Below are 15,000 nucleotides of genomic sequence, written 5' to 3' on the forward strand. Positions count from 1 at the left end.
GGCCAGCCAGAGGTCTCTCACTTTGCTGACTCCACACCGATACTGTTTATTAAATTTGACATGACCACATTTTGGAGCCCGCTCAGCGCAGCGCAGCGCAGCCACGGCTACTGTGCCGGTTTGTCTGAATGGAGAGGTAGATTGCAGGGGTGGACGGTGACCGTATACGGTGTCAGCCAGTCAGTCAGCGTTTGCACAGCAGTGCAGTTGGTCCTTGAGCGCGGGCCCAGACTGAGCCGTAGGGTGCCGAGCTGCCTGTCCCTGTGGTGGTGGAGTGCTTAGGCTAGAGTGGGTTTGGCGTCGGAGGGCGGCGAGGGTGCTGAAAGGCTCCCCGGGTGCTGCACTCTCTCTCCAGGTCCCCCTGAGCACACTGGGCTGCGAACCACCACCACGTGTAAGTGAGAGGACTGCCGACAGGAAACACTCCAACACACACACACACACACTGGTAGACACGCTCGTACACACATAAATGCTTGTGCACATGCGCTCACACATACAAATACACACCAACATACACACATACACACTGGTAGACACACTCGTACACACATAAATGCTTGTGCACATGCGCTCACACATACAAATACACACCAATACACACACACCAATACACACACACACACACACACACACACACACACACACACACACACACACACACACACATTCGCACCCTTCCTTCCGCTCTTATAGAAACACACATGCTCACAGACACATGAACAAAAACACTCACATACACGTGTACAGAAACACATGCACAGTAAAGCACACATACTGTATAGGCATACATGTATGTGCGCGCGCGCGCACACACACACGCACACGCACACGCACACGCACACGCACACGCACACACACACACACACATTCTCCCACGTTGCACCCTGCTATGGCATTGCGGCTAGAGTCTGGCAGCGTAATAACTGTGAAAGCATGCCAAAGGGAATTCACTACTCTGCAGAAGTCATACAAGTAAGCGAGCGTATTATCACAGCACTGTCAATCAGTTTTGACTTTGCACTTTCAAAGCACCTCATTTTGAGTACAGTGTTCCAGCTAGCGTAGCCTATTTGACAGCATGTTTGGAGTGAAATGCGAGGAACATGAGAGAGCACCCCCTTGTAGAATCTACCCAGCGTTACTTCCAGCCCTTTGATGTCGGCAGTTGTTGCCATAGTAATCTTAGATGTGTCTCAGCCCATTACCAGACGCAGGTGTGTGTGGCCCAATATTGTGAAATAACATAACAGATGATAATCTGATTAAGAAAACCACCGAGACCTTCCCCCGCAATCGCTTCCCACTGTGTCCCGGGATGAGATCCATACATGTAAGCACTTAAAAAGGGGGGGGTTCAAACGGCTGACTTCCTCTCCTCGGCGATCGTTGATTATTTTTCTCTCTCGATAAAAGGGAGGGCTTTGTTGATATTGCGCATACATTACCAGATCCTTGGCAGTGTCACCCCACCTGGCTCTCTCTTTGTCTCTTCCCAAGCGGTGAAATCCTATCGCTTTCTACATAAATGGCAGACTGCACCAGGATGTTTACAGGAAGCGTTCCTGGTGGGAGACCCGAACAAGAATATTCAGTCAGCGCTCATTACTTTATCTGGCACAGTGCGGTTCATCCATCACTGTGGTACACCCGTCATTGTATGTGATGATGGAAGCTTTTGTGTCTGAGTACGGGTGTTGGCAAGCTCAGTCAAATTCCATCTTGATGATGATGACAATGATGATGATGACTTGTGTCCATGCCATCTTGAGCAACGTGCAGAAGCACTAGTGTGCACTTGTGGACTGTAGTGTATACCAAAAATAGCAGCAGTTTTGCACGTCTGCACTCGAGCACTCAGAGGAGCCCACTTGAGCAGCATTTGACTGCGAGACAGACAGGAGAGATCAATTGTCAATCAACTCAGCTGGAGGCCTCTAGATGCACATAATCATATTCTTCACTGAAGAAACCCCCATGTGAAGCCTTCGTTTTAATAATCACACTTGCTAGTTTTCAGTACAGCAAAACTACTGCTGTGAATCTCAACTTTATTTTTAGCCAACGTCTCTAATCTAAGCCTGCGTCATAGTACAATCAGAATAATCCCACCTCCTCCTCCTGTGTTTTTCTATTTCCTCCCCCAGGTGCGAGAGGAGATGCTCTTCGAGGCTCTGACGACGCGGAAGACGGTCACTGTGGGAGAGAAGCTGATCGTGCCATACAAGCTGGCTGAGGTGAGACAGAGGACACTCTCTGGTGCATGTGTTTACTCCCAAATACAGAGAGGATGTTTTTGTTTGTTTACACAGTAGAAAGATTCCAGTGACACTGAAGCCCAAGTCATTGCAATGAGCGTTGCGCACACCCTAGAACACTCAAGCAGCTGTGGGAAGTTATGACCTTTTGAAGACAATGCAACACTGCATACTTTGGGTATACCATGAACCCTTTTGCATTGTCAATATGCTCTATAGCATGTCGGTACAAAAGAAAGTCCCATATGCCATTAAAGCAAGCGGGGAGTTGCAGCATAATGCATCGTGGTTAAGGCGGTTTTCTTGTCTGGGCTCGCCCAGTACTGCCTGTCACTCTTGTCTGTAGCCTATTAGATTACCTCCTCAGGTCTGTCGGGTGCACATGTCTGAAAAATCCATATCCAGTGAAAAATGAATGCTACATCTGTGCTCCGATATGTTGTAGCTCTGTCTGGTAGCATATACAGACCTTTTATAGCCAGCCCCTCAGCATTGTCGATGGGAATGTTCTGTCTAAGGAGGTTTGCCAGGCTGGGGTCCGTTTACATGTTTGGTGCAACAGCTGGACGAGTCAAAATGTTGTGTTTGTTCTTTGGCCATTCCTCTGTGAAGGCTATAACTGCACATACGTCTGTGCATATTTATGTATGCACATGTGTGTATAACACAGCTGGAATGAAGCCTAGCCTGTTTGGAGGGCTGTGTGTGCGTGTACGTGTGCGTGCGTGCATGTGCTGTGTTTCTGTGTGTCTGTGTACTGTGTTTCTTTGTTTTTCTGTGTGTGTTTCTGTCTGTGGGTGTGACTCTGTGTGCGTGTTTCTGTGTGTGTGTTCCTGTGTGTTTCTGTGAGTGTGTTTCTGTGAGTGTGTTTCTGTGAGTGTGTTTCTGTGAGTGTGTTTCTGTGTGCGTGTTTCTGTGAGTGTGTTTCTGTGTGTGTGTTTGTGTGTGGAGAGGGGGGGTAACATGTGTGAGAGCAGATGTTCCCAGGGATGTTTAAGAAGATGTTCCGCCACTCCTCTGTCCAGACCTGTAATCTTGGCCTTAGCCAAAAGGCTACCCCGGCCTCCATGGTGTGTTAGTATGCGGGTGGGGGGAAGTGGGGGTGGTCCACACAACCTTGGCCCCAAACCCCCTTCACCCACCCCCAAGCCCACAAGAGAGGAGCGCTACACTACGTAGTCGTAGTGATCTATGGTGGGCTGTCATGGTTTCCACAGCTGACGCGTACTATTGCTGGATTTGCGTCGGTATTTCTGGGCTGTCTCCGTCAGAAGCGCCCAGCCCCCCTCCTTCGCTCTCCCCTCCGCAAATCGCCATCATCACATAGAGGGGCCTACTAAGCATATCCATATGCTATAGTACGAAGGCTGATTTTTATATCTTGTGGAAATTCCCGAGAGATATCGCCCTCACCACCCGCCACCCTTATCATTCAGAAAAATCCAGCCGGGCGAGGATTAGTAATTGAAGCGATAAGATACCATGTTGGTGGAAAGCGTGGTGGAAAAAAAGGGGGTCCCGTATCGTATCGTCTTATCGCTGCCAGGGTGTTTCACTTTTGTGGAAATATTCCGTGCGCCGTGAGTGCCGAAGGCAGCAGGTAACCGACACAAGCTGCCGATAAGAGCTCTCTATCTGTCACACGCAATTTGTCTCTCTCAACCGCGAAACCCTACAGTACACACTAGGAATGATGTAGTGTAGCAGCGCCACTCTGCGCAGTTCACGGTTGAGCAGGTCCGTGACAGTAGACAATAGGCTGCTTCACTTGCCCCGTGGCCAAAGGGGTAAACATGGCCGAGTGCTTGTGTGTTTGTGTAAGAGCAGAAATTCCTGCCATAAAGGAAGCATGGCAGCTTCAAAGTGACAGTGGGACCAGTCACTAGTATCCCAGTATGTGGACATGGGTTGCCTTGTGTAATCTATGAACTATTTCATAATATACCGTACATGCAGCATCCATCCACATACTGTACGTATGCTGTACGTGTCTGCTTTGTGTCATTTCTGAGCTATTCCATAGCATAGCCATATTTTCTATGCATGTTTTTTTTCCCCTAATGAGTTCATGGTCGGTCACCTGAGCTGTCTCCTCCTTCACAGCGTTTGCTGTCAATGTGGTATTGCTTTTAGACCCAGCAGTTGCCCCCCCGCCACCCCCCACCCCCCTCTCTCCCTCTCCCTCTCCCTCTGTTGACCTGCTCCAACACGCACCATATGTGGTACCTCCACACGCTGGTGTGCTGCATGGAGACTGTTGCACAACAATGGTGCCATGTTACCCCGACTGTGTTTCTCGAGACGCCCTTTCAGCCTGCGAGCTGTTTTAATTCCCCGTCTGCTCCGTCACTACTTATTATTCCTCCTCCTCTTCTTCTCCCTCTCTCTCTTTCTCTCCCCTCACCCCCTCACCCCGTCATCACCACCCCACCACCCTCCCACCACCTCTCTCCCTCTCTCCTTCTCTGCTGCTGCTGCTGCTGCTGCCTTTTTTGGGGATCACAGACGCTGATTAAGTCTGCCGGAGTCTCGGTGGATTTGCCTCTCTCCCTCAAGGGGACGGCTTACTGGGCCTTTAACAATCAAAGCAAAGGGAGAGATCTCAAAAGAGGCCTGGAACACAGGAAGCAGCATAGAGAGAGAGAGAGAGAGAGAGAGAGGGCAGAAGCAGAAGCAGCACTGGCCGTTGTTCATGGTGACTGTGGGGATGGCAGGGCCCACTGACAGCCTTGGCTAAGCCCCGGGACAAAGTAATCTAAAAGCCTCCCCTCCCGTTACAAGCAATGTAATGAGGACCCAGTTCTGGCTTCCCCCCCCCTTTCCCTGGGCCCGGGACAGCTGACCCCTTTGGGTGGTGGTACGGTACAGACAAGCCCTGGTCCATGTAACCCCTCATCAGCCTGTTTTCACCAGCGAGTGCTGCCGTGCCGTGAGATGCTGCGTCATTAAGGGGCGCACATCTGAAGTGTGGCCCTGGAGAGAACAACAGGGTCGTGAGGAGTGTGATAAATGGAATGGCCGTCTGTGCCATGAGACTCAAAAACAAAAAAAGCAAAACAAAATTTTCTTTCGCTTACGTAAACGGCGGTGCCTGTGCCCTGCTGAAGAGGTTTTCAAGTCCCCCGTGCTTGTTGCACTTAGACAGTGTCTCCTCGCCATGAGAGCCCTTGAGATATTGTCTCTTTTGTGATGGCAACACCCAGAGGTTTAGCGCTCCATTGTGAAGTATATGTGTGTCTGTGCTTGTTGGGGTGGGTGTGTGTGTCTGTATGTGGGTGTTATTGTCTGTGTCCAACAAATAACTGCAAAAGGCTTCCCATCGTTTTAAAGGGGTTGAAAAAAAGCTGAAATACAAATGATTATACAACATAAACATGGGGGGGGGGGAATGTGGTGTTGATGCTGCTGGAAGTTGTCTGTGGGAAAAGAGCAATTAGGAGAGGGATCCTCTCGCCTCTGATCTCCTCCAAGAAAATAAACAGGCAAGGGCCAGAGCAAAGCAGAACATCAGCGGCGTCGAGAGTCGAGTCGGGACCAGTCACGAGCAGACACGGACCCGGGTGGGCAGATGAGTTGGATCAACAGCTCTGAGAAGCCACAGCTGGGCCTGCAGTGCTTGCGTTGCCTCTGTCTGCCTGGCTGCCCGCCTGCCTGCCAGCCCACCCGTCCATCCATCTGCCCGCGCTGGCTGACAGATATGTCTCACAGGCTCGCTCCCAGATGCCACAAACGACTCCTTTATCCCGTTATCTCTGTTTGTTAGCCAGCCGAGAACATGTGGATTGTTTTTGCAGCTCATTTGAAAGGGGCTGTAATTGGGTAAAAGTGAAGCGAGGCTGACTGGCTCAAGCTCGGAGGGTGTATTTGTAATCAGCGTGTGCACGCTGTTTGTCTTTCCACTCGATTTGTTCATTGGGTGTTGGTGAAAGCCATATGCCTATACTACACAGACATTTCCCCCCCTTTTAACAATGTTTTTTTCGGGGAGGAAATATTTACACAGCTTGAATGTAATGGTCACATTTAAAGCAATTGCCTACAAAAGTCATGTACATGTAGGGTTAATAATGTCTTAAATGCCAGACCTTTGACTTGTTGCTACAAGATGAGGTCCGTTCTAAAAAACTCTTTTAAGAGAATTTGAATGTAGCCTTTTCACAGTCTTACAAAAGGTCTTGCAGAACATGCTGGCAGGAAAAGTTACAGTATCATGTCATTAACCACACTTTTTTCTTTCTTTCTTTCTTTCTTTCTTTCTTTCTTTCTTTCTTTCTTTCTTTCTTTCTTTCTTTCTTTCTTTCTTTCTTTCTTTCTTTCTTTCTTTCTTTCTTTCTTTCTTTCTTTCTTTCTTTCTTTCTTTCTTTCTTTCTTTCTTTCTGTCTGTCTGTCTGTCTGTCTGTCTGTCTGTCTGTCTGTCTGTCTTTCTTTCTCTCTTTTCTTTCTTTCTCTCTTTTCTTTCTTCTCTTCCATCTAGGCTGGCACAGTGCGGGACTCCATGGCCAAGTCCCTGTACAGCGCCCTGTTCGACTGGATCGTGTTGAGGATAAATCACGCGCTGCTCAACACTCGGGACCTGGAGGAGACCTGCGAGGTGAGCGGCTGGTCTCGTCCCCTGGGCCACACCGTCTGTCCCCTCTGTCACTACCTGATACAACACCGTACTCTCTGTCACACACATGCACACACGCACTACCCCCACACAATACCGTGCCCTCTCTGTCACACAATTTCACACCTACCCGAACAGGGAATACACAATGTGGCACCTCTGTGTTATTCAGCCTCCCCTGATAATGTTACGCATGTATTATTTCCTCAGGTCTGCCATCTGCTGTGAGATTTGCATGATTTTTCCATGATATATTCCGCAATAAACAGGTTTTATTTTTTAAACCTGAAAGATCCCACTCAGTCTTCCCACACTGCGAGACTCGCACATAAACTGCCTCGGGGCCAAGCAGTATTCATGTAATCCAGCAGCGACTGTGCTTCACTAAAAATACCCGTCTTGGACTAGTTTCGCTCACGATTTTCCTCTCATAGTTCCACATCCCCCTCACCCTCCTCCCTCAAGCCACATTATCTTGAAGTGGGCACCACTCTATATAGATCACAGCTGTAAGAAGACTAGGGAGGGGGTGGGCAGCATCACTGGTCGGAGGAGCTTGAGGCAGAGTGTGTCATATGGATTAGTTAGGCTGCGGCGGGTTATTTTTTGCTCTCACGGCTGGTGATTGAAGCTTTAATCTCTAAATTATGGATGAAAACATTGTATAACAGGATCGTTTAAGCCACATCCTACTAGAGAACACATCCAGGGCTGCCAGCACATCGTTAAAAGCATTATTTAGAAATTACATAAAGGGATTTCTTCAGAGAATATTATCGTGTTGCGTGTGCTGTGTTCATCACTGCACTTCTGTATTGGTTTGAACCTCCCCTTTAACATTGTTTTGTTATGCATTCTATTCTATTTTTCCCTTTTAGATCCTGTCCATTGGTGTTCTTGATATCTTTGGCTTCGAGGACTACGAGAACAACAGCTTTGAACAGTTCTGCATCAACTTTGCCAACGAGCGGCTCCAGCACTACTTCAACCAGCACATTTTTAAGCTTGAACAGGTAACGGCCTCCTGCTGCTTCTACGCACTGTAAAAACAGTCTCCCCGCCCCCAGCCCCTGCTCCCCCGGCCAGTGCACCAGCAGATACTTCAACAATAACAACAGTCTCATTTTTCCGCTCCACTGTCAGAGTTCACAAGCAGCAGCTTTTCCCTTTTTTCCCCCCCTCTCTCCCCCGGTCCCCTTACTATAAAGCAGAGTGCATTTACTGTAGTCGGAGATTCCCACAAGTTGTAATTTGCTAGTGTGTGATGATTCGGTTGTACATAATCCGTCAGTTGAAAGACGTTTTAATCCAAATGAGTAATCGCTTTGATTTGGGAAGCGTATTATTACTATGGGGCTGCCGCTGCTGCTGTGCCCTTGAGCAGTTTTGACATGCCAGCACCCGGCTTGTTTTCTGTGGCATTGTTGCCATTGTTTTAGCAGAGGAGCTAAAGTTAGCCGGGTTGCTTCACAGCAGCTGGCTACTCGAGTGTGTTTGTGTTATGTTACCAAGCTGGGCTTCAGTAGAATCTTAAGTAGAAATGGACATACTTGCCCCCTCCTCCTCGTGTGTTTTGCCATTGCGGCTTTTACAGAATGTTCACAACATTCCTTGGACAAATGTAGTGAGATGCCAGGGTACTCAATCACACAGCAAATCTGCCAAACCCTCGCAAAGTTTCTCACTCCTCTATGGTTCGCGCCCCTTGCTGTTTCACAACGTCCAGGTCTCTCCAAAGCATGCACAGTCAGGGCCACTCGTGAGAGACGAAACCTCCAGTTACTGTCATGCATTTGCACACAGTCATGCATCCCTCTATTTTACCTCTGCATTTCTACAAACAACAATTATTTGAGAGGCTGCCAAAGGGCCGGGCGGAAGTGAAGTGGCGTTGCGCAATAGTTTATTTTTAAAAGGAGAGCCCCTGTCGGGCCCGATGAGTGTCTGTCCTTTGATCCGGCGGGGGCCCCGGTGGTGATGATGAAGGGTTTGTTTGATGGGTGGATCATGCCTAAGCTGTGGTTGCAGCGCTGATTGCAGCCCTCTGCCACCCCGTAATGAGCCACCGGCTCTACACTCCGGTGACAAATCGAAAAGACTTAGTTTACACACAAATAGTGACTGTTAAATCAAGGTAGGGTGTGTGTTTGTTTGTGTGTGTGTGTGGGGGGGGGGGGGGGGGGGGTGACGTGTGTCTTCCGTGTATTTAGCCAGGGAGCACTCTGCCAAACAAAAATGTCATTTATACGTCATGCTGAATTATAGCCTGTCAAGAGTCACCTCGGTGAGAACTGCATAACTACGTGACGCAACTTCGACAGGTTTGTCACCGTGTTAAGTCCTTGAATTAGATAGTGTGTGTGCTTACTGTAGTCCGGGCCACATTCTTCTCTCTTGTTGCACAACTTATTGTAGTTCCTGCGGTTTAGCGAGGGTAATGGATCATCTATGCAAGTCCACGCACTTGCCTTTGAGACTGAGAGTGTTTTGCAATAGCTGTTGCATACATGGAATGACTGGATAGGGAACTTGAGGGTGTCAATGGTGACTGGTGGTTTAAAAGAAATGGCACTCTTGAGGGGAAAACAAAAACGTGTCCATTTTTTATGAACAGTTCAAGAACAAAGAACAAAGTTAATTGCCCCACCCCACCCTCTGGCTACAGTACCACGGGTTTGAAACTGAGCCAGGCTGGAACATAAACAGCGGAGCCTCGAAAAGAGTTTACATCAACAACATATAAGTGCTTCGTACAGGGAAAACACTGTCATAACACTTTAACGAATCCGCTCAGCTGATGGGAAACATATCACAATGTGAATAATTCCCAGAGAGGAATTGTTGGGTTGTACAGTATTCCTCCCTGACACTCCCACACCATTTAGTAGCGGAAGTCAGACCAGGTAATACGTCCTATTCATCATATACAGTAGTGTGGGAAGGAAAGGGTGCAGACAAATGTCTAATTTGAGGGAGCGGCGGCAGGCGGGCTGTTGTGACAGCTAAAGTGTGCACGGGCCTGTGCGCCTGTCAGAGCACATCTCACACACCTCCCTGACAAATGCAAATGCAGCCAGTGACCGCCAGCACAAGCAAGTCGGGATTGTGTGTGTGTGTCTGTGTGTGTGTGTGTCTGTGTGTGTGTGTGTCTGTGTGTGTGTATGTGTGTGTGTGTCTGTGTCTGTGTCTGTGTGTGTGTGTGTGTGTGTGTAAATGTGCGTATGTCTGTGTGTGTCTGTGTGATTCTGTTTGTGTGCGTGCGTGCCTGCGTGTGCATACACTTCGCTTCTATGGCGCAGGCCCAGCCACGCGCCACACTCACACCCCTGTTACTGTAAGTTTGTTTGAGCTGCTCCGCCGGCAGCCTTCCAGGACAGATGTGTCTGTAGGCCCTCGCAGGCATCGGCTTGTAAATGGAACGGGAGCGAGTAGACATAATAGCAAAAGGAGGTGATAAAAATAGCACGGGAGGGAGGTTAAGAGGGAGGCCGAGTACAGAGAAAGAGAGCACCACTGTCGGTGGAAAAATAATCCTGATTTATACTCTTTTAGTCATGAAAATCGGGTCTGGATTTCTCGTTTTAAAGGCAATGACATTATGGACTCGCGGTGTGCTACTGCATTTCGTTACTGACAGTCACGTGAGCGATTCGAAACGCACCCCCAGACAGCGGTGACTAAGTGAAAAATCTGCGTGTGTATCCTGCAGTGGAGGTAGACATTGGCTCCCTGAGGAGACTGCCTCCATTAGCAGAGATTATGAATCACAGGATTGATGGATTTCCCCCCCCTCCCCCGCAGTTAGTCGCACCGGGACGATATCTCCACCGTTATACCGTATAACACTGCCAGCCGGGACACAAGGGAGGGTCGGGTCTAGCACACCACTGTGGAACCAGGGAACTGGGTTTAAGATACCTTGTGTCTTTAGAGAGGACTCGAAAAAATCCCTGCACCCTGTCTTTTAAAAGAAATTGCTATTTTGATGTCTTTTAAAGGTTACTAAGGTTTAGGTCTAGATTGCTACTGTTCGTTTGGACACTGTTGAGAGATTTTCTCACTCTGGTATCCAATATTTGGATTGCATATTTGTCCGTCTCCTGCGCTCCAAGTTTATGTAACCGTTGATAGGACTTGGAAATGAAGAATCTGACATTGTGGTCAGATGAGAACAAACTCTAACTTCTCTTAACAGAAGTTGACTGAACAGGAGGTGTTGCTAAGCTGGCTGCACGTCAAGAGTAAGTAGACCAGGGATAGAAGGTCAAGTAGTTGCTCTGAAAAGACAGGAAATCTTCTCGTCTCTCATATTGCCTGCCTTTGTTTACTGTAGAGCCTGAGCCTCGTGGACCTTGAAATTAAAACTGGAGGTGCTCGACTCAGAAAGCTGTCCAACCGGCTTGCCAGAGCGGCCTCCGCGGTTCACAGCAATACAGTAGAAGAGGTTCACAAGTATGCTCAGGGTATTAGGTTTCACACAGCAGATATGATTCTCTTCTCTCACTTCTTCCACTTGTGTTATCTTGCCCTATGGTCTTTTCAAATGTGGCAGATAGGTGTGTTTATCAAGCACCATCCACTGCTCAGGTGCTAGATTCTAAACCTATGCGAAATGTCTCCCCTTAGCGTGAGAGTTTGGAGATTTAAGCTCCTTTATCAAACAAAGAATAACAAAATACATCTAACCGTTTGACCCGGTGATTACTGTATTATGTGATTGTGACTGTAAATTGCGACAACACACACAACAGCTAAGTAGTGTTTCTATTTATTTATTTATGGGAGGGAGGCTTATTTAAAAGTTGTTTCCTGTTGGGTCTGTACTTGCCTAGTTGCTGAGTGTTGACTTGTTTGTGAAATTCCAGCATCTTGTAAGGCCTCCCAGTGTCAAGGGGGATTTCTTCTCGAAATAGTTTCGACGGCTCATGGGAAATTCACGTATAGTTTATTTGCATGTTGGTGAAGACTTGGGGTGGAGGGAGGTGGGGGGTTGCGGACAGGGAGATACAATGTTACAATAGCTCTGGGTGGATTTTTGTTTCTTTCGCAACAGATTAAAATCGGCCACAAACGTAACGTGTATGGGAAATTTTTTTGGCAGACAATTTGAGGTCAACGAACATCGATGTTGTGTGTCTAAATGTGACATATACCCTCAGGCTATGTGAGTAATGTCAATGTGCTGAAGGAGTGCGTTTGGAGTGAGCGTACGCGTGTTTGTGTGGGCGGATAATATGCATGTGCTTTTACATCTGTTGTTGTAGCAGAGTAGCTTGAGATGTGTGAAACGTTTGTGGCTCTTAGTCAACCATCTACTATTAATGAAATGTTTACTCCTCCTGCAGGAATGTGTGTGTGAGAACAAGAGGAAAGAGGGTGTGTGCGTGCGTGAGTGCATGAGTGCGTGTGTGCGTGTGTGCGTGCGTGCGTGCGTGTGTGCGTACGTGAGAGAATGGTAGTGTATGTGCATGTGTGTACATTTTAGTGTGTTTTGATCCATGTGTGCGTGCGTGCGTGCGTGCGTGCGTGCGTGCATGCATGCGTGCATGCGTGTGAGAGAGTGTGCATGCGCATGTCTGCACATTTTAGTGTGTTTGTCTGTCCATGTATTTGTGTGTATGTGCGTGTGTTCACTTGAGTGTGTGTGTGTGTGTGTGTGTGTGTGTGTGTGTGTGTGTGTGTGTGTGTTGTGTGTGTGTGTGTGTGTGTGTGTGTGTGTGTGTGTGTGTGGCCCTGTTGATATCACTTGGAATGCCAGCTCTTCCCATGGGCCTGGCGTGGGTGAGAGTTGTTTGGGTGCCCAGCCTACTCCTCCACTCCAATCCTCACTCCACCACTCTGACTGCACTACACCACGCCACGCCACACCACACCACGCCATGCCCGGCCTGCATGCCATCTGCCGCCTGGGCTCAGCTCGCCTCGTAAATCCCTGCTGCCTGCCCTGCCGGAGTGCCTCAGAGAGCCCAATCGGCTCCACATGCTCATTACACCATTAATGCCGCCGTTATTGCCCTCTCCCCTCCGCTTCTCTCTTCTCAGGGCCTGGGATGGGATTTGGATTTTTTCCCCCCCAAACCCTCAGCTCCGTTGGTGTGCTGTTGAGAAATTAAAGGGCTGCCATCAGCTTTTGTGGAATTGGAGGATGTTAATGTTGTTTATCAGCAAGTAGAGTGTTGTGAGGCTGATTAATGTTTTTTTAGACAACAATGGTGAGATCTGGTGGCACGCAAGTGATGTTTGGTACTTGCAGTCTGTGGCGCAGTGCTGGTCCTGTCTTTGTTTCTACTCTATCATTTCTTTTTTGTTTGCGTGCACAGTCTATCTGTCTGGTTCAGGATAGAAACATGCTGATGATGGCAAATCTACTGCATCAGCAGATAAAGAAGCACTTCATCACTCTTGTCTGTCTGTGTTTCATTGTTCCTTACATTCTTCCCCCAGCCCATCTCTGTACATCTTAGATGTACCATCCCCAGAGAAAGTGTATGTCTCTCCATCCATGTCCATGTTATTGAGCTGCAAGGCACTAGTGTTCATAAACAGCACAGGTCTATTGGGGTAAGATGATAAATGCATTGACAGCATGGAGTTTAAGTCTTTTCCCCCTTGTGGTTTGCCTTATGCAGTCTCTCATTTAATGCACGTAAAGTCTCTCTGCTGTCTATACATTGTTTTGACTCAAGAATGTCATCGCAAACCCAAATATGTCATTATTACTGGTTTGGTACGTCGCCCACAAAAAAAAAAAAAAAACTCAACCTCACACGCATTGTGAGCTAGCGCTGCTGCTTTTGATAGTACAGAGGAGGGAATGTTTGAGAGCCGCACACACACAATAAGGACAGTTCAGATGTTGGGGTCAGCCACTAGCGCTCATGCGGCAAAGGAAATTGTCTTTGCGGAAAAGCCTGTGTTTAATAACAGCGTGCATTAGACCAGGGGACCAGGAAGCTGGGCTGGACCGTGGTCACTGCGCGTTTGCCTACAAAACAACAGCACCTCTCTTTTGAGGCGAACTCTGTTAAGGGACAATGAAGACGCTATCATATTGTTTAACATTCAAAACCGCAAGAGGGGATGGGGAGGGTTTTGGGTCGTTTTGAGTGAAGTGGCGTTAAAGGGCGCTGGAAAGTACTGCAGCCCTCTTTGGTATGTTAGCATTTTCAAGGGCCAGTAGCAGATGTCATGGTGCCCAAATATTTTCATTACAACATACAGAATAAAAATGGGGCTGGGACATTTACGTGCTTTTTGAGCTCATTCCATTGCCCAGACGTATACCTTATTAGGCCATGTCGAGTCATTAAGAACAAATGGGGTTTCTAGACCTTCTTCTGGCATTTCTTTGCTGTAAAGTTTTAATCCCCCTCCTGGGAAATCAAGACGTGAAGATCAGATGGAATCTCAGTCCATTTCATACACTTGTTGCAACACATGGGCAATTTTTTTTACGATTCCTTAAAAAGGATTTTATTCTATTTATTTAATTATTCATTATTATTATTTTAAATATTAAACCATTGTTTGGATTAAATTCTTTATTGTCCTTGTTTCTCTAGATAAGTAAGGAAGCGGTGTAAAAAAATGCTAAACTAAATTAAGGGAAAAAAGTCCTAAAATGTTAAGAATGCCTTTCATATTATTAAAACCGCATCGCACGCAGACATGGAGAGAGAGAGAGAGAGAGACAGAGAGAGAGAGAGAGAGAGAGAGAGACACAGAGAGAGAGAGAGAGAGAGAGAGAGAGAGAGAGAGAGAGAGAGAGAGAGAGAGAGAGAGAGAGAGAGAGAGCGCGAGAGAGAGAGAGACAGAGAGAGAGAGAGAGAGAGAGAGAGAGAGAGAGAGAGAGAGAGACAGAGAGAGAGAGCGCGAGAGAGAGAGAGAGCGCGAGAGAGAGAGAGAGAGAGAGAGAGAGAGAGAGAGAGAGAGAGAGAGAGAGAGAGAGAGAGAGAGAGAGAGAGCGCACGAGAGAGAGAGAGAGCACGAGAGAGAGAGAGAGCACGAGAGAGAGAGAGAGCGAGAGAGAGCGCGAGAGAGCGAGAGACACGGCCCTCTGCAGTCAGACATGAAACGGTCTTGGCGGCCTGTTGTTCTGTTGTGTTGGCAGGGGCCCAGGGACGGATGAAGAAG

The 15,000-nt window shown here is 47.9% G+C and overlaps 1 protein-coding gene across 7 annotated transcripts in view; it reads left to right on the forward strand.

Moving 5' to 3' along the window:
- The window catches only part of myo9aa (myosin IXAa), a 139,923-nt gene that overhangs the window by 77,993 nt on the left and 46,930 nt on the right, over positions 1-15,000 (forward strand). For all 7 annotated transcript variants that reach the window (XM_063188871.1, XM_063188874.1, XM_063188873.1 and 4 more), the window contains 3 exons: positions 2,148-2,237; positions 6,733-6,849; positions 7,746-7,880. In XM_063188871.1, the coding sequence (XP_063044941.1) occupies positions 2,148-2,237; positions 6,733-6,849; positions 7,746-7,880 (342 nt within the window). The remainder of the gene's footprint in view (positions 1-2,147; positions 2,238-6,732; positions 6,850-7,745; positions 7,881-15,000) is intronic.

The sequence above is a fragment of the Engraulis encrasicolus genome, chromosome 22, assembly GCF_034702125.1.
Source record: "Engraulis encrasicolus isolate BLACKSEA-1 chromosome 22, IST_EnEncr_1.0, whole genome shotgun sequence".
NCBI classification, from domain to species: Eukaryota; Metazoa; Chordata; class Actinopteri; order Clupeiformes; family Engraulidae; genus Engraulis; species Engraulis encrasicolus.